The sequence below is a fragment of the Lepus europaeus genome, chromosome 16 (genome assembly GCF_033115175.1).
Source record: "Lepus europaeus isolate LE1 chromosome 16, mLepTim1.pri, whole genome shotgun sequence".
Lineage (NCBI taxonomy): Eukaryota > Metazoa > Chordata > Mammalia > Lagomorpha > Leporidae > Lepus > Lepus europaeus.
Genome location: NC_084842.1, coordinates 3,340,139 through 3,363,325, shown reverse-complemented (window position 1 = coordinate 3,363,325; position 23,187 = coordinate 3,340,139). Strand labels below are relative to the sequence as shown.

Below are 23,187 nucleotides of genomic sequence, written 5' to 3'. Positions count from 1 at the left end.
TACATATATAAATCCACTTTGCCAGCAGCATTTATTGAATAACTACCCTTACTCCACTGTATGGTGTGAGTGGAAGCTTTAAGGATGAGGTCATATTTTTTTCCATATGGACATCAAATTGCTGCAGCCCCATGTGTTAGAAAGACTGTTCTTTTCCTATTCTCACAATTGTTGAGAAGCAATTCATCATATTTTTAAGACTTTAACTTGTATTGCTAAGACTCTCATGGATTTGACTTATATTGTATGTGTGTATAAGGTTTTTTTATGTCAAGTTTCAACATGGTTTGTAGGCACATAGAAGTAATGATTCCTCCTATACCAAGCTTAAGGTAAGTTTGATTAATATTTTGGAAAATGTTTGCAAAATTTAGAAATCAAAAACATGAAATAATACCAATGAAGATATGGAAAGAAGTATGCTTTTGAAGTGTATTCCAAAAATAAGAAAAATCAGTAGTTTGTCAACACCTACCATCTAATTGGCAAATGGAAAATTCAAAAGATAGTCAATAATGAAGACATATTTAATGAAAGTTTGGAGAGCTAGGAATAAAGATAATAAAAAAAATCTGGTGTCTTGGATTTTTCAATGACTCCTAAATGGAGCCTCCTTTGGAGAAAAAAATCATCACTAGAGTTTATCACACAACATACCGCTCTAAATCTTCCAAATGGTGCACACACATTCACACACACAGGACTTCCACATATTTACTGAGGCTATGATGGGGGTGGGAGTCTTACCCATAGACACAAAGAATGAAACCACAAAGATTAGATGACAGTTTTTAGATATAATAAAAGCATACTATTTAACAATATCAAAATATAGAAAAATTACCAACAACACAAAATTGAGGTGTTAGAAAAACATGTAAAATGTGATAACACATACAAGGGTACTTCAAAAAGATCATGAGAAATGCACATTACCTTGTAATTTTTTTCCACAATTTTCTTTAAATTAACCTCATATTAATGGCTAGGGGTTAATACTGTTAATATGAAATTGCTTAGTGGGAAAGAAGAAAGGAGAGAGACAATACCATAACAGAAATATTAACATTGTAATATTAAATAAACCAGACTGATCAGATAAGTGGAATTTCAACACATCAATAGTGAAAATGATAAAACTGAAAAAAAAAATTGCACTTTGGTAGTCCCTTTTACTCATTTATAAATTTTACTGTTACCTACTGCTAAATAGAGAAACTGTACAAAATGATATATTTTTTAAAGATTTATTTTATTTATTTGAAAGTCAGAGTTACAGAGAGAGGTAGACACAGACAGAGAGAGGTCTTCCATCTGCTGTTTCACTCCCCAGATAACCACAATGACCAGAGCTGCGCCGATACAAAGCCAGGAGCCAGGAGCTTCTTCCAGGTCTCCCACGAGGGTGCAGGGGCCTAAGGACTTGAGTCATCTTCCACTGCTATCCTAGGTCACAGCAGAGAGCTGGATCGGAAATGGAGCAGCCAGGACTAGAACTGGCACCCATATGGGATGCTAGCGCTTCAAGCCAGGGCATTAACCCACTGTGCCACAGCACCAGCCCCACAAAATGATATTCTGAGAAGACTTGACAATGTGGAAAAGCACTGATAATACAATAAATTAAAAACTATAAAAATCACACTGTATATTTTTGTGCACACAGGAAGACTGAAAACTGATTATGTTTTATCTCTGACATAACAAGATATCTACACCATGGAACTCTGAGTAACTCTATCATGCTTTTTTCTAAAGGGACCATATATTATGAGTGGAGTGCTGATAAATAATAAATACAAAAGTCAAAAGTCGAGGTGAAAGTGTTGTGGCACATGAGTAGCCAGAGAGAGTCCCAGCTGTTTGGCTTCCAATCCAGCTTCCTGCTAATGCTCCTACCAAGGCAGCAGAAGATGGCTTAAGTACTTGGGGGCCTCCTACTTACATAGGAGACCAGGATGGAGTTCTTGGCTCCTGGCAAAATAAATTAATAAGTCCTTTTTTTTATAAATTCAGAAGTTAAATTAGAGGGCTTTTGTAAAATTTTTTTAAAAAAAATTTATTAGTATAAAGAGAACAGATTTCATGTATTTCATAGGTGCAATTCTAAGAAGATAATCATAATCTCTCCCTCTGTCAAACACCCCTCCTTCCTTCCTTTCTTTTTTTTCTTTTTCTTGCAAAAACATAATTTCAGTCCACTCTATAATCAAAGGCTTAATGCACCACTAACCATGATATTCAACAAGTATAACAGGGATTGATAATATGCTGTCATGCATCAGTTAATTTGGGTGCTTTTAGAGAAATGTATTGTTAGGCAATTTCATCCCTAGAGGCCCAGCCTACTACACCTAGGCTATGGGGTATAACCTACTGCTCCTTGGCCTCAAGCCTGTGTAGTATGTTACTCTACTAATTACTATGGGCAGCTACAACACAATGGTAAATATTCATGCGTGTAGATATAGAACATAGAAGCATGCAGTTAAAATATGTCACACAATAAAGATTGCTACAGCTGGATGAGACTTACCATGACTGCACCCTGAACTGTGCTCTGAACAGGTGGGTGAGTTAGCAGTGAGCACAAGAGAAGGCCCAGGACACTGCTCCCACAGACTCCATGAATGCCGCACACTTAACCCCCACACAATTTGCCTGAATATGTTTCTCTCTGTGTTAATAAGTTAACTATAACTTTTTTTTTTACTTTATGAACTTCTAAAACTGTTTAGCTCTTTATCTCTTTTATAGTAACAGCTTAAACCGCACACTGTAAGTCTGTACAAAGGTATTTCCTTTCTTTATAGCTTTGTAAAGTTTTTTTTTCTGCTTCTAATTCTAATTTTTTTACATCACAATTTCATGTTGGAAACTAAGAGAAAACACACATATTTGCTCGCCCTACACCAGACTGGTGTTATAAATGACGGCATCTTCCACCTCCATTTCTTGTCTCAGGGCAATGCCATGCCTGCAGCTGTCATCTCTTGTGGTAACAATGCTGTCTTCTGGACACTGCCTGAAACACTTGCTTGCTTCCTTACAGTTCACTTTCTATTTTCTTCTAAGTAGAAGGAGCGCACACCGCAACAATGACCGGAGCACAGTGCAGTCCATACACTGAGCCACTATCATCCAGTGAATGCACTGTACCGGGTTGGTTGTTACAGTTTAGGTGACTGACAGTGTAGTAGGTTTGTTTGCACCAGCATCAGCACAGCCACTTGAGTAACAACGTTGCACTACAGTGAAGAAGGCCACATTTCTAGGGGATTGGAAGTTTTCAGCTCCTCTACAACTTTATGAGACCACCATTGTACATGAATCTGCCCATGACTCAAACATCGTGTATCATGGGGCTCATGGACGTATCTGTAAACTCTGTAATATCATTTGTGTGAATGAAAATTTCCATATTTAACTTGAATATATTTGCTTTCAGACATGCATATACAAAAAATGCTGCAATCCCCATGCTTGTGAGCTAATTGGATTTGCCGAATGTGGAACTGGACCATGCTGCAATAATAAAACTTGCCTAGTAAGCTTTCAAAATATCACATTATTTAGTTTCATGAAGTTTTAGTCTTCTTATACATTCATTTGTTAGCTATTTAAAACAATCTTTTTAACTTTTTGTCTTTTTGGTAAGCTTTTTTTGGTCTAGTTCTTAATAGCATGCAAATATTTTTGAATGTCCTTAAGTTTTCTACAGAGCATTTCTTTAAAAGAATATGTATTATTTTCTATGGAGCTAGATATAGAGCATATTTTATTATTTTATATATGTGTAATTTCATTTGTTTTTGAGTTAATAGTTATGTGTGCTTGTAAATGACATTTCATAGACAACTGATTTCAGGATCCAGAAGATGTCTTTTGGGGTCTGTCAGTCTTCCTCTTAGCTCCATTTCTAAATCAGTCTCAGTTTCTACTGAAGACACACTCAGTTCTTCCACAGTGCCAACTCCAGGTTATTTTATTGATTAATAAAATTTATTCATTAATCCTTCTTGTTTATGCCTGAATGTAGCTCTTCATGATTAAACAGCGCATGACAAAACCCTGGTTGAATCATCCTATACACATGGGCAATGTTCTGTGAAGCAGAAAACAATAACAAGAGCTCCTGCTTTCCAAACAGCAGGAAGGGGAGCAATGTAGGACACGTGGCGCATAAAGACTGACATGTAACTGGAAAGTGCTTTTTAAGGACCTTCATAGAGTTTTCTATGCATAAAATCAAGGACTTTATAATTAGCAAAAAATAATAAGTACCCTTAAAAAAATGGGGCCCTTGCTAAGAAATTTAGATCACCAATACAGGAGTATAAATTACAATTTTTAGGGTAAAACAAGATCCAACCTAAACAGGAAGCAGAAGAATATTTTGATTTTCGTAAAATTTGTGAGTTCCGAGTTGCTCTGTCATCTTGTGTATCTCTCTCTCTCTCTGCTGAATATCTCACCTTGCTGGTGTCTGGGCTCCTGCAGCTTATTCTTGAACGCAGCATTAATGAGATGTGGGATTGTCACGCTGCCGACCCCAGTGTTTGTGACAGTGACGATGACAAATTTCCCGTGTCAGAAGTTGCAAGGTACTGCTGGGCCGCTAGGTGAGGCTGACCTATGTTTCCTCACGTGCTGATTGGAAGGCCTGTTGCTGTGTGTCAGCAGGCTTTCAAGACTCATTCTCAGTGGCACAATGCCCAGACTTTTGGAGGGCTTCACCACCCTGCTGCCACCATGCTTGTCACTGTCAACTGATTTTGTGTCAGTCAGAAAAAATCTTCTGTTTCTTTTCCTTTTTTAAAAGATTGATCTACTTGACAGGAAGAGGGACTGGGTGAGGGGCAGAATGCCCAGAGAGGTGGGCAAGGGAGATACCTCCCATCTGCTGGTTCACACCCTCTGTGGCCACATCAGCCAGCGCTGGGCCAGGTCAAGGCCAGGGCCCTGGAAATCTGTCTGGATTTCCCACAAGGGTGGCAGGGGCACAGTTACTTGCACCAACATTCACTGCTTTCCTGGGCACATTGGCAGGGAGCTCGAAAAGCAGAGTAGCTGGGACGCAAACTGCCTCTCTGACAGGGGATGCCAGCATGGCGAGAGGTGGCTTCATCTACTTCACTACAATGTTGGTCCCTGTCTCACTGAATCCCACCCTGGGAGCTAAGTACTTCCTCTCAGAGATGGCCTTTCCAGGATTCATGGCAGGTCACGAATATCTTCCAATTCCTTTCCTGACAGTAGGGTTCTGACTGTAATAGGGCTTCCCTTTCTTGAGTGTCTCAACCCTGGTGTTCACCTTTTTGAACTTGCCACTGGCGTTAGCCTTCTTGGCTTGAGCTAGCCTTCTTGGCTTGAGCTTTCTTCTTCATCTCTACTTTGAAACTATTAAACCCAACGCTTTGCAAGATGGGAGGAAATGGAAAGTGTGTTCTTTTTCACTATGGATTGGTAACTAAACTCAACGGCTGTTTGGTTTTCAGAGTGTATAAATATAGAGAGCAGCCTGGGGTTTCTATCTCTAGGCAATAGGTCTTTCTACTTTTCCCGTCATTAGAGCTCTCATCTTGGCCTTTGTCTTCAGAGCAGTGGTACCGAGGCTTTTTCTAAACATTTCACGGCCCCCTGACCACATCCTAAAAGAGTAGGTTAAAATGTAGATCATTGCAAAACTTGGCAGAATGAAAAATCTCAGTGCGAGTTGCCAGGGATGGCCCCAGACCTAACATCTGCAGTGGTTACATCAGTCCACATTGATTTTTACCATGCATGATGGCATGAATTTGACAAAGGTTTCCAGGTGTCTCACAGTGTGTTCCCATTTTTATTTGCCATAGTGTAAAATTCTGTTTACTTCTCTGGCTCCTTCCAGATAAGTGAGTTTACCACTAGGGTTTTTCAAAAATTTAGAGCTTGCACACTCAGCTTCTGGCTTCAGCTTGGCCCTGGTCCAGCTGCAAACACATTTTGGGATTTCTCTCTGTCTCCACATCCCCTTTGTTCTGTCTCTCAGATTCGACGCTTAGTCTCAGCCAAAAGCCCAAGAAGTCTCTCAAATAAATAAATAAATACATAAATATTGATCACAAAAGCCCATTGAAAACAATGTGCACATCTCACATCTGAATATCTGTGTTTGATACCCAAGCTCTGGATCCTGACTCCAGGTTCCTGTCATTCAGACTATGGAAATTGGAAGTAAATCACTCAAATAATTAGGTTCCTGCCCCCTGCTTGTGAGACCGGGTTTGAGTTCCTGGTACCTAGCTTCTGCCCAGACCAGCTCTAGCTATTGTGGGCATGTGAAGAATAACCCAGGTGGTGGGAATGCTCGCTCGCTCTCTCTCTCTCCCCCACTCAAATAAAAAACTAAAAAATGTTAGTGTCCCCAGAATACCAATTATGATTTGATCAGTTGTATCCTGAAGAATGGGCAAGCAAAGAAAAACAAATAAGCTCTTAAGAAGCTTGAACTGAAAATGAGTCTGTCTTTGTAATTGAGTAGATCCAAGCTTCAAACAGTAATGACAGGATTCTTCTTCTAATCATTTTGTTGGGATTTCCTTTTTCCTGTTGTTGCTGACAACTCTCAGACTTTCTCATACGTGATCACAGTTTGCAGCTTTGTACTTTTCTAATCCATAGTGTGCCAATATTTGAAAAAAAGAGAGCTCCTCTTCTCCCCAACATTCATTCATGCATTTTTAATCGTTGAGAGTGGAGGGAAACTGGATACACACACACACACACACACTCAAACTTATATATTCTTCTTTGTCTCACAGATAGCCCATAGAGGATTATCATGTAGGAAAAGTACAGATCCATGTGATTTTCCAGAATATTGTAACGGAACAAGTGAAATTTGTGTACCTGACATAAAAGCTGCCGACTTAGAACCATGCCAGAATAAAACTGCCTACTGCTATAAAGGAAGGTGTCGAGATTTAGATAGACAATGTGCAGACTTCCTTGGAGTGTGTAAGAATTTTATCTTTTTTTCTGGGATTTCTGTTTAAACTTTAGTTCCTCAAAAGACAGTAGTGCATCTTATAGCTGTACTGGAAAATGTTGTTATTTTTCCACCCAAATTTGAAAAGAAATTGCAAATTAAAGCCACTTTGACTTATAATAAGAGGTGAACAGAATAGGACATCAGTCCAATTCCAGTTGACTGGTGGGAAAGTCTAGACCTTTAGAGTAGCATACGAAAGAGCAAATGGCCTACTTCTCAGTTATTTCTACACTATTGTACACATTTTCTCATTTGGATTAGCTTTTAAGAAGTGTCTCTCCTTCTTGTATAGGTAGTAGATGGAAGTCCATTTATACAGCTTGGCATTGACTGGGCATCTTATTGTTACATGCCTCTTTATTGATTTGCTACTTTTGGTTTCTAATTATGTATTTTAAATATGAAGAATTATAACTGTGTCTTCACTTTCAGATGCTAGAGGTTCTACTTATCTGTGTGGACAAGAAATCAATTTTCTACATGACCAATTTGGAGGTTGTCGAGGGCGATTTTGTACTTTCACGTATGTATTTGGAAGATTTTTTTATTTTCCAAATGCACGTCCATAGACTGCAGACTCACTCAGAGCAAAGAGAGAGGCACCTGGTGTATGTGTGTGGGTTAGCATCTGCAGTTTATAGAAAATGCATTTATAGTTTGTTCTTCATAAGTCAGTGTATGCTGTAAAAAGTTTTAGTGTTAGCATCGGAGTATTTTGGATTAACTCTATATTTTTAAATTGTTATTTACCTAATACTTAAGTGACTAATGAAATACTTATGTCTCCAGGAATACCCTTTGTGGGCACCTAGTTTGTACATGGACAAGTGAAAGCATAATACAATCAAAAGAGTATGACTATCAATACACTTTTCTTGGAGGCCATGTATGTGTATCTGGAAGAGCAAGAAATAATACAAACGAGGGTATATTCGTTGTGGAAGAAGGAACTACTTGTGGTATTGACAGTGTAAGTACATTTCTACTTCAAATTGCATATTGTGCATCTGTGTATGTGTGTGTGTGTTGAGGAAGACCTTAAAATCTTATTACTAGTGTGAATTATGGTTGCTGCATCATGATTTTCTTTAATTTTTAAAATGTATTTTCATTTTATTAGAAAGGCAGAGAGAGACAGAGAAAAGAGAGAGAGATTCCATCTGTTGATTCACTCCCCAAAAAACATGCAACATCTGGGGCTCAGCAGAACTGAAGCCAGAAGCCGAAACTCAGTTCAGGTCTCCCACAAGGGTAGTAGGAAGCCAGTGGCTGAAGCAGCACCAGCTGTCTCCCAGGGTGTATATAAGCAGAAAGCAGCAATCGGAAACAGAGCCTTATATGGGAGATGAGCATCCCAGATGGTGTCTTAACCTCTGGGACAATTCCTGCCCCTTGGATCATGATCTTAAAATTCAATGACTAAAATTAAATGGTCAAAAGTGCTCTTGCTCCACCGTACCATGTAGATCTTTTAACTCATATTTTGACCACTTGAGAAGCTAAGCCTCCTTCTTAGGCTGGGAACTGGCTTGCAGTAATCTGTGCAAATCAAGAATAAAAATTATCAATCAATAAACCAAAAAATGTTAAAAATATCACAAAAGTGTCATGCTATTAAAATAATCTGAAGAACACCAACATTATGCATATTAACCTACTCCACAAATAATTCGTCCAAGGAAGATAATATTCTTACCAAAAACTTGGCCACTCCATAGGACCTAATAATGAAATACAGAAACCTAGTAAGGGATTTTCAAAGCAGTGATTTTAAAAAATTAGCTGATTAATGAAAAAATATATAATTATGATGTATTTTAATAAAATAATTTCCATATGCATATAATATTTTAAGAAGTGAACAATAAGGGGAAAATTCCAGTGAACTGAAAACATATCAGAATGAGAAGATGCTGTCACATAAAAATGATAATCATAAAGGAACATACTATCTTAAAAAGTAACATATCAGTATCAAAAAGGCCACTTAAAATTAACTGGAAAATATTTACCAAAACTATCGCAGTGTAAATACATAACTTATTAGCTAATTTTGTAGTGAATAACTTAGAGAAAAAGTCACTTACATATAACATATATGTGATATAATATGAAAATAAATTTGGCTTTTTCCCTGTTTCCTGGCACACAGCTCTGGATAAAACCTGTAGAGAATCATGAGAGTGAGCAGTGTGTTTTGCTATTCATAATAAGCCCCTTCAGTCAAAACAGTTTTTATTCATTTCCCTCACACCTTCACTTCTGCTACTGAAGTAACTTAGAATAGGATCTCTTGGTGGCCTCAGAATGGAGCCGGTTATTAGAATGACAAGTGAGGCCGGCGCCGTGGCTCAATAGGCTAATCCTCCGCCTGTGGCGCCAGCACACCGGGTTCTAGTCCCGGTTGGAGTCTCGGATTCTGTCCTGGTTGCTCCTCTTCCAGGCCAGCTCTCTGCTATGGCCCGAGAGTGCAGTGGAGGATGGCTCAAGTGCTTGGGCCCTGCACCCGCATGGGAGACCAGGAGAAGCACCTGGCTCCTGCCTTTGGATCAGCGTGATGCACCGGCGGCGACGGCCATTGGAGGGTGAACCAACGGCAAAGGAAGACCTTTCTCTCTGTCTCTCTCTCTCTCACTGTCCACTCTGCCTGCCAAGAAAAAAAAAAAATGAATGACAAGTGATTAGAGGGTTAGAACTTTCACCCATTCTCCTCTAATTTCTTGGAAGAAAAGAGGTAAGCTGTGTAAGAACTCCAGGACAAAAGGACCTAAGGTTCTATATCGTGAATCTGCAACTCGCAGGGAGCGTAGTGCACTCATGTGGTCATCCTGGAAACCAGCCTTTACCTGAGAAGACATGGGAGCTCTCCACCTTTCCTCCAACACCTTGCCCTAGGCAGCCCACCCATCTGCCTGTTTGTGACATCTTTTACAGTAAACTTAAATATCAGTAAAGGGTTTTTGCTGAGTTCTGTGGGACTTCCTAACAGATTGTTTCCCCAAGGAGGGAAATTGTGATTGGCATCTGAAATCCAGTCAGTCCTTTGTGGGACTGAGCCCAATAGCTTACAGGATCTGATGCTAATCCTTCCAGGTGGGTATTGTGTGTGCATTGATTTGCTGGACACTCAGTTGCTGTCAGAAAATTGATTGGTGTCCGAGAACTCATGCTAATTTCTGCCTGTAGAAGTTGGGTGCAATCCTTGATGCATAGACACAAAGAATCATCTACACATAGTTCTTGTCTAGTATACATGACAACAGAAAGGCAAAGTCAAATGTCGAGTTTTAAACAGTAAGGAATGTAATGAAGGTTAACATGAGCCAAGATCGAAATTGGCTAATATCCAAATGCCAGGCTCCCTGAGAAACAAAGAGTTACAATTTGAGTAGAGTATACTTTCAAGGAAGTCACATGGACTCATTACATCTGGCTCAAAGTTCCAGAAGGATTATGCATATCCAAAGGGGTGTGGGTGTGGGTGTGGGTGTGGGTGCCCAGTAAGCTATTACCTATGCTACATATGCCATCATATTAAGCTGGAGGTGGGAATTTAGCATTCCAATGAATGGTCTGGGGCTTTTTACTTTAGAAAGCTGAGGTTGAGGTGACAACTGCTGCTTTTGCACAGAATTCTTACCACTGGCTGAAGCCTGGTTATGGCTAGTGGTTCCTCAGCAAAAGGAGTTCACCACTGGATAATATCTTCAACCAGTCAGTTGTGACTTGCACAGAACTGCAAGGATTCTGGTTTATTTTAATATATTCATTTGTATACACACACATGTATGTATGTGTATGTGTGTGTATGTGTGTGTGTATTAGCTTCCTGGTGCAGGGTATGTGAATAAAGAATATGAAAATTTCCCAAGTAATGTGATTAAATAATACAAAGTAAACAAATATTGAGATACTGGTTTTACATATCAAAATCTATGGGATACAGCAAAAAGCAGTGTTAAAAAGCTATTGGAAAGATATCAAACAATCAATCTAGCAATGCATCTCAAAGACATAGAGTAACAAGAAGCAACCACACCCCAAAGTGGTAATAAAAAAGAAATATTAAAAACTACAAAACAAATACACAAATTTGAAATTTTTAAAAAATCACAAAAAATATCAGTGACATGAAAAGCTAATTTTTGAAAAAGTAAACAAAATGGACAAATGACTGGCCCAACTAACCAACTAAAGGAAGAAGGATTAGACCCAAATTAATAATATCAGAGATGAGGGGCTGGCGCCATGGCTCACTTGGTTAATCCTCTGCCTGTGGTGCCAGCATCTCATATGGGCACTGGGATCTAGTCCCAGTTGCTCCTCTTCCAGTCCAGCTTTCTGCTGTGGCCCTGGAGGGCAGTGGAGGATGGCCCAAGTGCTTGGGTCCTGCACCCACATGGGAGACCAGGAAGAAGCACCTGGCTCCTGGCTTCAGATCGGTGCAGTGTCGGCTATGGTGGCCATTTGGGGAGTGAACCAATGGAAGGAAGACCTTTCTCTCTCTCTCTCTCTCTTTTGCTGTCTATAACTATGTCAAATAAATAAAAATAAATAAATAAATAAATAATAATATCAGAGATGAAAAATAAGATATTATAAATGTTACCATGAAAATAAAACGAATAATAATTGTGAATTATTACAAAGAGCCATATGCCAATGTATGCATAAGTGTAGGAGAAATAGATTGAATTCCAGATATATACAATTTACCAAAATTGAGTGATGCAGACACAGAAAACCTGAATAGACAAATAACCAAAAAAGAGTTTGAAGCAGTAATAAAGCCCTCCCAATAAAGAAAAACCCAGAACCAGATGACTTCATTTGCTGAATTCTACCAAACCTTTAATGACAAATTAATCCCAATTCTTCTTAAACTGTTCAAAACAATTGAAAAAGAGAGAATCCTCCCAAACTCCTTCAGTGAGGCCAGCATCTCCTTAATTCCAAAACCAGAAAAAGATACAATCGAGAAAGATAACTATTGACCGATATGCTTAATGAACTTAGATGCAAAAACTTCAAAAAAAATACTAGCTAATCAAATCCAACAACACATCAAGAAGATTTTCAAGCCTGAACATGTGGAATTTATCCTGGGGATGCAGGAGTGTTTCATATATATAAATCAATATACATGATATATCACATTAAAAATCTAATTGCAGAGAAAGTATTTGATAAAATATAACATCTTTAGCAAATTCAGTATAGAAGGAATGTATCTCAGAACAATCAAGGCAATATATGACAAACCCACAAGGAGCATTATATTGAATGTGGAAAAGCTGGAAGCATTTCCACTAAGATCTAGAATCAAACATGGAAGCCCACTTTCTCTGTTACTTTTAAGTACAGTTCTGGAAGTATTATCCAGAGCCATCAGAGTAGAAAAAGAAATAAAAGGGATACAAAGTTAAAAAAAAGTAAATAAAATTATCCCTGTTTACAGATGACATGATCCTCTATAAAGAGAACCAAAAGAGTACACCAAGAGAACACTGGAACTCTTAAGAGAATTTGGCAAAATTACAGGATATAAAATGAACACACAAGAATCAACACAATTTGTACATACCAATTATGCCATGACTGAGAATGAACTCATTCACAATAGCTACAAAAATTTTTAAATATCTGGGGATAAATTTAACCAGAGGTATAAAAGATCTCTACAGTAAAAATTAAAAAAAAACAAAAAACAAAAAACAAAAACATTATGGCAAGAAGTAGAAGACACAAAAAATGGAAAAAAATCTCCCATGTTTATGGAAAAGAAGAGTTAATACCATTAAAATGCACATACTATCCAAAGCAATTTACAGATTCAGTGCACCCCCAATTTGAATACCCAGCACATTCTTCTCAGATATTAAGAGAAAAATGATCCAAAAATTCATATGTAAACACAAGAGACCTTGAATAGGTAAAGCAATCTTAAGCAATGAAACCAAAGCTAGAAGCCTCACGATACCAAAGTTCAAGACATAGTACAGGAGTCACTGTTATAATGTAATGGATTAAGCCACTGCCTGCAAACCCAGCATCCCATATGGGTGCCAATTCAAGTCCTAGCACCTTGGAAGACACTGGAAGATGACCCATTACCCCTATACCCATGTGGGAGATCCACTTGAAACTCCTGGCTCCTAGCTCAGCCTGGCCATGCCCTGACCTTGGCAGCCATTTGGGGAGTGAATCAGTGGATGGAAGACCTCTCTCTCTCCTTCTCTCTCTCTCTCTCTCTCTGTAACTCTTTCAAATAAATGCAATAAATTAAAAAAATACTATAGGACCTATGGAACAGAATAGAAATCCCAGTAATTAATACGTGCATCTACAACCAACTACCTCTTGACAAACTAACTAAAATCACTTCCTGGAAAAAAAGGGCAGTCCCTTCAATGAATGGTTCTTGGAAACTTGGATATCTGTAGGTAGAAGTATAAAACAAGACCCCTACCTTATATTGTATACAAAAATCAACTTACAGTGGAATAAAGACCTAAACCAAAAACTTGAAACCATCAAATGGTAAACATAGGGAAAACACTGCAAGGCATCGGCATAAACAAAGAATTCTTGGCTAAGATCGCAGAAACACAGGCAATTAATGCAAAAATAGACAAATAACTTTACATCAAGCTAAGCGGCTCTGAACAGCAAAGGAAACATTCAACAAAGTTAAGAGTCAACCAACAGAATAGGACAAAATATTTGCAAACAATGTATACATACATACTTACATACATACATACAAGGACATAGAAGGAGCTCAAAAAATTTAACAACAAAGAAATAAAAAATCCAGTTAAGAAATGGGCAAAGGGCATGAAACAAGCATTTTTCAAAGGAAGAAATACAAATGGCCAACAGACGCATGAAAAAAGAAAAAAAAAAAACTCTCAGGGTCACTAGCCATCAAGGAAATGTAATTAAAAATCACAGTGAGGTTTCATCTTATCCCAGTTAAAATGGCTATCATCCAAATATCAAAAAATATGGCCTGGGTGTGCAGTGGAGGATGGCCCAAGTCCTTAGGCCCTGCACCCCATGGGAGACCAGGAGAAGCACCTGGCTCCTGGCTTCGGATCAGCACGATGTGCCGGCCTCAGCGGGCATTGGAGGGTGAACCAACGGCAAAAAGGAAGACCTTTCTCTCTGTCTCTCTCTCACTATCCACTCTGCCTGTAATAAAAAAGAAAAAAAAAAAGTAAGAACTAAAAACAAGATGTGGAGAAAAAGGTACCCTATTATGCTGTTTGTGGGAATGTAAACTAATACAACCATTATGGAAGGCAGTATGGAAATACCTCAGACACCTCAAAATAAATCTATCATATAACCCAGCCATCACACTTCTGGAAATATAACCAAAGGAAATAAATTCAGTATATGAAAGAGTTACCTGTATTCCCCAATAGCTAAGTTATGGAATTAACCCAGATGTCTATCAATTGATGACTTGCTAAAGATATAATGGAATACTATCAATAATAAAAAATGAAATTCTGTCTCTTGTAATAAAATGGAGGCTACTGGAGACCATTATACTTAGTGAAATAAGCCTTAAAAACAAATATTAGCTATAGCTAATATATAGAATACAAAATCAAAGGTTAATGTTTTTTTAGCTAAATTGACATCTTGTGATTTGATTGTTGTCTATAACGCTTCTCTGTACATCTGCAAAAGAGTGATCTGTTTACCTTTCACTTGTAGAGTTCTTTGGTTAGAGGAACAGTGAGCCCGTATTTATAAAGTAAATTGAAAATATCACAAAAAAGCGGGAAGAAAGGAAGGAGGGAAGGAGAAAATGTTGTATTCCTGGAATCATATCGACAAAATTAATGAAATCTATTCTTTATGTATTAACAAATGTAAGAATCTAAAAAAGAGAGATACTGGCTTTGACTTATGAATGGTAACATTGACAATATATTTGGTGGATGAATCATATATATATTATTATCACCATAAGACAAGTATCAATTAGCACACACAATATATGTTATACAGGAGAAAATATCAGGTCACAATAAATGCCAGCCTTAAGATGATCAGATAGCTTACAATATTTCCACAATGCAGTATGATTCCTTTCTCTTAAATAAAATTTGTAGTATGGAAGACGACAAATCAGGAAAACATCTGTAAAACTTGAACTTTAACTATTTGAATTGCAGTGACACATGAACATTGCATGGTTTCCAATTTCTTCAGACAGTATCTTTGACTTAATCATCTTTCTGGACATTCCCAATATGTTATACAGCAATCCACAGTCTTATGTCTTAATTATTTAATATTTATACTGCATTTCATTCAGAAAGACATTTTAGAAGAAGCCCTAGCATCAACTATTGTAGTATTGATTGCATTCAAAGGCATGGAGAACCTGGAAAGATCCAAAGGCACACGTGCAAAGTGGCTTCTACACTGATAATTACAAATTATGATTAGAAAAGTCATAGGAAAAGGGATGCAAAGGGGACCAGTGTTGTGGCACACCTGATTAAGAAATTGCTTGAGATGCTGCCATCCCACATAAAGCACCAGTTAGAAAACCAGCTGATCCACTTCCAGTTCAGCTCCCTGCTAATGTTCATAATGAAAGCAGCAGTTGATAGCATATGCCAATCTTGTGGGAAACCCAAATGGAGAACCTGGCTCCTGACTTTGCTCTGGCCCAGACCTGACTGCTGCATGCACCTGGGGAGAGAACCTTTACATAGAAGATATCTCTCTCGCTCTCACTAGCTCATCATGCTCCCTCTTGTTCCTGCTCTCACATGGTCACCATCACTCTCTGACTCTCTGTCTATCCATCTCTCTGTCCCTCTACTTATCAAATAAATAAATCTTAAAAAATAACCAGAAAATGCAAGAAGACTTATCCATGAATCAAAGTCTCAGTATGATTAAGATGTCAATGATGTCAAAATTAATTGTTAATATGATGCAATAAAAATAAGAACTGCAGGAATGGGGGCATAAGGGACTGACGGTACTAAAAAACCGACCTAAATTTGTATGAAAATACAAATCGCTAAAATAATAGCTAATGCCATTTCAATTGAGAAAATGAAATCAGGAAAGTATTCACTTACTAAATATAGTCTTACTAAAAAATGCAAGTAATTAAGGCAATGCAGTATGGATACCAAGACGGATGAAATGACCTATAGAGTAAAACAAAAGATACTGTTTCAGAATAAGTTCAGATCAAAGTATAAAAATGTTTTTATTTTTTCATGAAGCTCTCTTAAGAAAGCTTATCTGAAGTGTCTAAAGCATTCAAAGGTTTCTTTAGTAAGACAAAATTAATTAAAAGGAAAACATTGCTAAAGGCATCATTTCATGATTAGAAATCACTGAGTGGACTCTTGGGTTCTAGAAAAAATGTACTAGGCATCCTTCACTAAAATCTGGACATTGCTTAAAAACATAGAACTCTAAGGTCTGGTGCTGTGGTGCCCTAGGCTAAGCCTCTGCCTGTGGTGCCGGCATCCCATATGGGCACTGGTTTGTGTCCTGACTGCTCCTCTTCTGATCCACCTCTCTGCTAATGACCTGGGAAAGCAATGGAAGATAGCTCAAGTTCTTGGGACCCTGCACCTGTATGGGAGACCCAGAAGAAGTTCCTGGCTCCTGACTTCAGATTGGCTCAGCTCCAGCTGTTTCAGACATTTGGGGAGTGAACCTTCAGATGGAAGGTCTCTCTCTCTGTCTGTAACTCTAGCTCTCAAGTAAATAAATCTTTAAAAAATAAGACTAAAGATTAGAGAGAAAAAAGGAAGACTAGCAAGAGACCTTGGACTCAAGGAACAACATAGTGGTGAATTTTCTTTAAGGTTTGTCCTACAAATTCCAAAGGGTGTGCCAGAGAGACTAGAAATTCAAAAAAATGTTTAAATACTTTAAGGTCTGGTGCTGTAGTGCACTAGGCTAAGCCTCTGCCTGCAGTGCCAGCATCCCATATGGGCACCAGTTTGAGACCTGGCTGCTCCACTTCCAATCCAGCTCTCTGCTGTGGCCTGGGGAAGCAGTAGAAGATGGCCCAAGTCCTTGGGCCCCTGCACCCATGTGGGTCAACCAGAGGAAGCTCCTGGCTCCTGACTTTGGGTTGGCGCAGCTCTGGCCTTTGCAGCAAGTTGGGGAGTGAACCAGCAGATGGAAGACCTTTCTCTCTCTCTCTCTCTCTCTCTCTCTCTGCCTCTCCTTCTCTCTCTGTATAACTCTGCCTTTCAAATAAATAAATAAATCTTGAAAAAATAGTTGGGAAAATCTTTAAAATGACAGTATTGGTTTGTAGCCTTAATTGTTTAGATGTGTGAGAAAAGCAGCTGCTAAATTTAGAATTGTTTCTCAAACTACACCATGTTAGATATTTAAGAGGTGTTTCCAAATACATGATTCTTAAAATTTATAGAAGGCATTGGACCTTCTGGTAAATGTTTTCTTAAGTTGTTATCTAATGGTTGAAACTATTTGCTAAGTATTCATGTAATATTGCTATTGTCAGCAAGCGATCTAGGACTTGCTCCCTCATTTCTCTATTCTAAAACCAACTTGTTCTTTCATTTCTCTATTCTCTTCAAGGTAGGAAACTAATTCTATTATGAAGGAATCTGTAGGACGCACAATTTAATCTTTAGACCTTATAAAAGAGATGGCTAACATTTTTCTGTAATAGCATAGCCAAAATAAGAGCTTAAATAATAATCTCATAGCTAGATTCACATCGCCATCAGCGAAGTAAACAGTAAGTAGAAAAAACCTCCCTTTCAGACCAAAGGGAAAGAAAGTTTTAAAGTGAGAATATAATTTTCCTCATGGGCATTGTCTACCTTAGAAAAACTACTACAGAACATGCCTGTGACTATAGACTTGTAATTCAGGCCACCGAAGATTAGAGATGGGACTTGGGCACTCCCTTGACTTGCATCCTCTGGTCTGCTTTAACAAAACCAGGAGGAAAAGAAAGCTAGGCATCAGAAGCAATGGGTGGCAGGCCTATTAATGGCTGTTCTGTAGAGTGATCTGCCCTCAAGGAGACCCAACAGGCCAGTCCACTGCAATGGCTTTCAATGTGGTAAGCCTGGGCTTCAGCAGAAGTCAACTTGTGAAGAGCCCTGGCAGCTATGCCAAGAGTTGGATCACTGGAAATGGACCTGCCCTGGAGTCGAAGGATGCCCAGGTCAGAGCCACAGATCTTATTGACTCTAAGCTGAAAAGCCCTTCACTCAGCCCAACTTCCAAAGTGACCACTGCAGCTGAGGGGATGGCCAAGTAGGGTCAGCAACATTGCAGGCAGAACTGTAAATTTCTTGTTAGAGATGCCACCTGCCTTTACCTGGCCAGCTCTCCTCCCAGGCCAGATAAGTAATGAAAGTCAACAGGGTGCCTTCCCCTAGGAGGTTCACACCTCCCTTAGGATATACCCCATGTGAAGAGATAGGTAGGTCTGGGCCTTTTCACTTACAAGGCCTAAAGCCCACCAGATTATTATCAAGCCCCTTCTGTCAGGTTCTATTTGCCTCTCAATCAGAAAACTTAATTGTAGCTTAGACAGCACCTTTCTTAGCTCCTCTAATAATGACTCTGTCCTTTGTTCTAGACCCTGTCTAGCACACTTGGGCCTCATTCCTTTGTAATCATAATCTCTACTCTACCACCAATGGCTCTACTCCCAACCTGTGTGTACTGATGGTCCTCTTCCCCACTTCATGCTGTATAATTGTTCAGATCTGGTAAATGCCACTCTTAGGATCATTGGTTACTATCCTCACCCTGTCTTTTATAACCTTGTCTAAATATAATCAGAGTCGGCGAACCTGGAAGGCTTCCATAGCCTTGGCAACTCATGATGAGAGCCTAGGGTGGTTACTGGCGCCATAAACTAGAGTGTCAATTTGTTGGGTCAACAACAGGAGTCACTGTGCACTTGCTCCTCATGTGGGATCTCTGTCCTTAATGTGCTGTACATTGTGATTTAATGCTATAACTAGTACTCCAACAGTATGTTTCACTTTGTGTTTCTATGTGGGTGCAAACTGTTGAAATCTTTACTTAATGTATACTCAATTGATCTTTTGTATATAAAGAGAATTGAAAATGAATCTTGATGTGAATGGAAGGGGAGAGGGAGCAGGAGAGGAGAGGGTTGCGGGTGGGAGGGAAGTTATGGGAGGGGGAAGCCATTGTAATCCATAAGCTGTACATTGGAAATTTGTATTCATTAAATAAAAGTTTAAAAAAAATTAGAATTGTTTCTGTCAATGTATTTAAACATGTAAATTGAATGATATGTAAAAATAAAGTTGAAGGTTTGGTATGGGTATATATAACAATGCATAAAAAGTGTTAATGATAACCCTAGTCATTACAAATAATTTGTTATTTTAATAATATTTATTATTTATTTATTTATTTGAAAGAGATACAGAAAGAGAGAAGGGGAAAGAGAGAGACAGAGAGAGATCTTCCATCAACTGGTTCATGCCCAGACAGCTGCAACGGCCAAGGTTAGGCCAGGCTGAAGCCAGGTGCCAGGGAGTTTCATCCGGGTCTCCTGCATTGGTAACAGGAACCCAGATACATGTGACAGCTTCTGATGTTTCTCTCATGCCATTAACAGTGAGCTGGATTGAAGTGGAGCAGCCTGGACATAAATAGCAAATGTAGAGGGATGCTGGCCTCGCAGGTGACAGCTCCATCCACTACACCACAACGCCAGCCCCTACATTTCTTCTTCAACCAATTAATAACACTAAATCTATAATTCTACTCCTTCAAGGAGAAAATAGCATCACATTTGAATTATTTAATATTTCATAAAGAAACAAGATTTTAATGTTGATAATAAATCCAGATTCTAGTTGTAGTTTGAATTGATTAAATGAAATACTGATTTGTCTGTTGTGTATATCACCCCTGTAAGTAATTCTTGTATCAATTATGAGTTTCAATACTTGACATTTTTGCTGCTGCTTGCTTGTTTAACATATTTAACTTTAACATACTTGTAGATCTGTATTGGTGTGGACTGCAAACATTTTTCTCAGCTTCCTAACAGATTAGAATGTAACTCCCAAGTGAAATGCAATGGACATGGGGTACGTGACCTTTATATTGTTTTTAATTATAATGCTTGTCAGGAACATTTGCCAGGATAATAAGAACGGTTATAAGTATTTGATGCAGAAATTTCTTTCGGAAAAGTTGGGGTTAAATTCAGAAAGTAAATTAAGTTATTGCTATCCGTGCATATCATTTATATGTGTAGTGTGTGCATAACCTAAACACCTTGTAATTGTGTACAAAAATGTTATAAAACATTTGTTAGTAGTATGATAAATTAAGATATCAAATTTCAGAAATGGATTTGTAAGGATTACCCGCATGCTGTACATTTAAGCATTTACATAATATTCTTTATACTTGAGTGTATTTTTACTTACATATGCACTTTTGAGCACTCAACACAATGTATTCATATTGTACATATATATACAATCTAGTAGGTTATGGGGTCAGAATTTCCTATCCACTCAGATCTGTTGCATCTTCTGACACATTAAATTTATGTGCCAGTATGAATCTTCTATGAAAACTTATTTACTTTTAGCCTTTGAAATAATGTTAAATTTTAACCATTATCAATAATCATACAAGAGACATTGCTATGTAAACACCTTGGTACATTGATCTGCTTTCTTAATTATCAGAAATACATTCTGTTTGAATAGTAAGCCATTGCAAAAAAATTAAAAGAAAGGAAAAAGTAGGGAGGATGGGAGCCAGGGAGGAGTAAAGAAATCAGGGTTTGAAGCGTCTGGAGTTTAGATTCTTTAAGAAACACTACTTCAGCTTTTCCCTCCCACCTGTCATGGCCGACAATGAGAATCTCCCCTCATTCTGGCTTCTTATAACATGCTCACTTCAGTGATAACTGGCATTCACGTAGGAACCGATGACACAGGTCTGAAGTAGGTATGTTCGTGTTGGCCACTTGCCTTTCTGCTGTGTCGCATCAGGAAATCCTGTGCTGATTACGGAGCCTCTGTAAACCTGGTGACTGCCATCGTGCCGTTGGCAGTGACTTCTGCTGCATGGGCGCTTCCATGGTTTACGCAGCAGTTCAGGATGAAGGGACGTTTTCCACAAAAGCGCTCGCATACACTGCTGTTTCTAGTTTCGTTGCTCTCTCTTTCCTTTCATATTTAGTTGCTGTGTGGCTTTATTTCTTTCTGCCACCGACCGTTCTCTGTATTCACTCAGTGATCACATTTGCAGATATTTGCTAACTTTCCGTTTACATTTTGGCTACCTGTATCTGATTATTCAGGCTTCTTTCTCCCTTTAGTTTTTGGCCCCTGTTCATCGTAAAGTTGGAGCTAATCATTTTCTATCTAGACGCTTGTGAATTTTTACTTATTTATTTGTTTACTTAAGAATCAGGGAGGCCGGCGCTGCAGCTCACGTGGCTAATCCTCCGCTTGCAGCGCCAGCAGCCCGGGTTCTAGTCCAGACATGGTGCCGGATTCTGTCCCAGTTGCCCCTCTTCCAGTCCAGCTCTCTGCTGTGGCCCGGGAGTGCAGTGGAGGATGGCCCAGGTGCTTGGGCCCTGCACCCGCATGGGAGACCAAGAGGAAGCACCTGGCTCCTGGCTTCGGATCGGCGCAGCACGCAGGCCGGAGCAGCCACTTTAGGGGTGAACCAACAGAAAAAGGAAGACTTTTCTCTCTGTCTCTCTCTTTCTCTCTCTCACTGTCTAACTCTGCCTGTCAAAAAAATAAATAAAAATAAATAAATAAAATAAAATAAAAGAATCAGGGAGTGAGACAGAGAGAAAAAGAAACATTGATAGTGAGAGTCCCCATCTCAAATGCCCACAACAGTCAGGGATGGGCCATGCTGAACAGGCAGCCTGGAATGTGGGCAGCTAGACCCCAAGGACGGGGGCCATTGTTGTTGCCTTCCAGGGCTTTGATTAGCCGGAAGATGGAATCAGGAGCTGGGGGCACCTGTGGATCCCAGTCACTCATGTAAGGTGCCCATGTCGCTAGGCCAAACAGCCTTTACCAGTGCCAGTGTTTTTGTTTGTTTGTTTGTTTGTTAAATCTATCACAATTTACAAGAAATTTTAATTCACACTCTTTCAATCTTTCTAGTTTCATTATCTCTAAGAAAGTTATTTCTGGGGCCGGCGCTATGGCATAGTGGGTAGGGCCACTGCCTGCAGAGCCAGCATCCCATATGGGTGCTGGTTCAAGTCCCTACTGCTCTACTTCCAATACAGCTCTCTGCTATGGCCTGGGATAGTAGTAGAAGATGGCCCAAGTGTTGGGCTCCTGCACCCACATGGGAGACTTGGAAGAAGCTCCTGGCTCCTGGCTTCTGATCAGCGCAGCTCCAGCCATTGCGACCATCTGGGCAGTGAACCAGCTGATAGAAGATCTCTCTCTTTCTCTCTTTTCCTTTCTCTCCCCCCCCCCCCCCCCGCCTCTCCTTCTCTCTCTGTGTAACTCTGACTTTCAAATAAATAAATAAATCTTTAAAAAAGAAAAGCAAGTTATTTGAAGAATGCTGTCTACTTTTCTTCAGAAATGGGAGGGGCAAGAAGTATGTCTAGGATATCTGAGAAGACACTGCATTCGCACTTGTCATATTACTTTTCATTTGAAACCATTTCCATATTAACTTACCATTTTTATATTAAGTTACAGTAATTTAACAACTTGCATTCTCTAACAAGCATTTGTTTTTATGTTGCATGTGTAGCTATTCTTCTTCTTTTGGTTTTAGATTTGCAATGAAAGGCTCAACTGTCAGTGTGATCCTGGATTTGCACCTCCTAATTGTGAGAGACTTCCGCTTTCGCCAGGTGGAAGTACCGATGACGGGTTTTGGCTCCCGGCAAGTGAGTCTCTAGGTGATTCTGTTCCAACACTATTGTGCTTCTTTTTTAAAAAAATATTTATGTATTTGAAAGGTAGAGTTACAGAGAGGCAGGGGCAGAGAGAGAGAAAGAGAGAGAGAGAAAGAGAGTGAGTGAGCTCTTCCATCCACTGGTTCATTCCCCAGTTGGCCACCATGGCCAGAGCAGCACTGATCCAAAGCCAGGAGCCAGGAGCTTCCTCTGGGTC

The 23,187-nt window shown here is 39.2% G+C and overlaps 1 protein-coding gene across 1 annotated transcript in view; it reads left to right on the top strand.

The window, feature by feature from the left end:
* Positions 1–23,187, top strand: part of LOC133775464 (A disintegrin and metallopeptidase domain 3-like) — an 85,299-nt gene that overhangs the window by 49,453 nt on the left and 12,659 nt on the right. The window contains exons 13-16 of the mRNA XM_062213798.1: positions 3,449–3,547; positions 6,801–6,996; positions 7,463–7,553; positions 22,847–22,961. Coding sequence (XP_062069782.1) covers positions 3,449–3,547; positions 6,801–6,996; positions 7,463–7,553; positions 22,847–22,961 — 501 coding nt within the window. The remainder of the gene's footprint in view (positions 1–3,448; positions 3,548–6,800; positions 6,997–7,462; positions 7,554–22,846; positions 22,962–23,187) is intronic.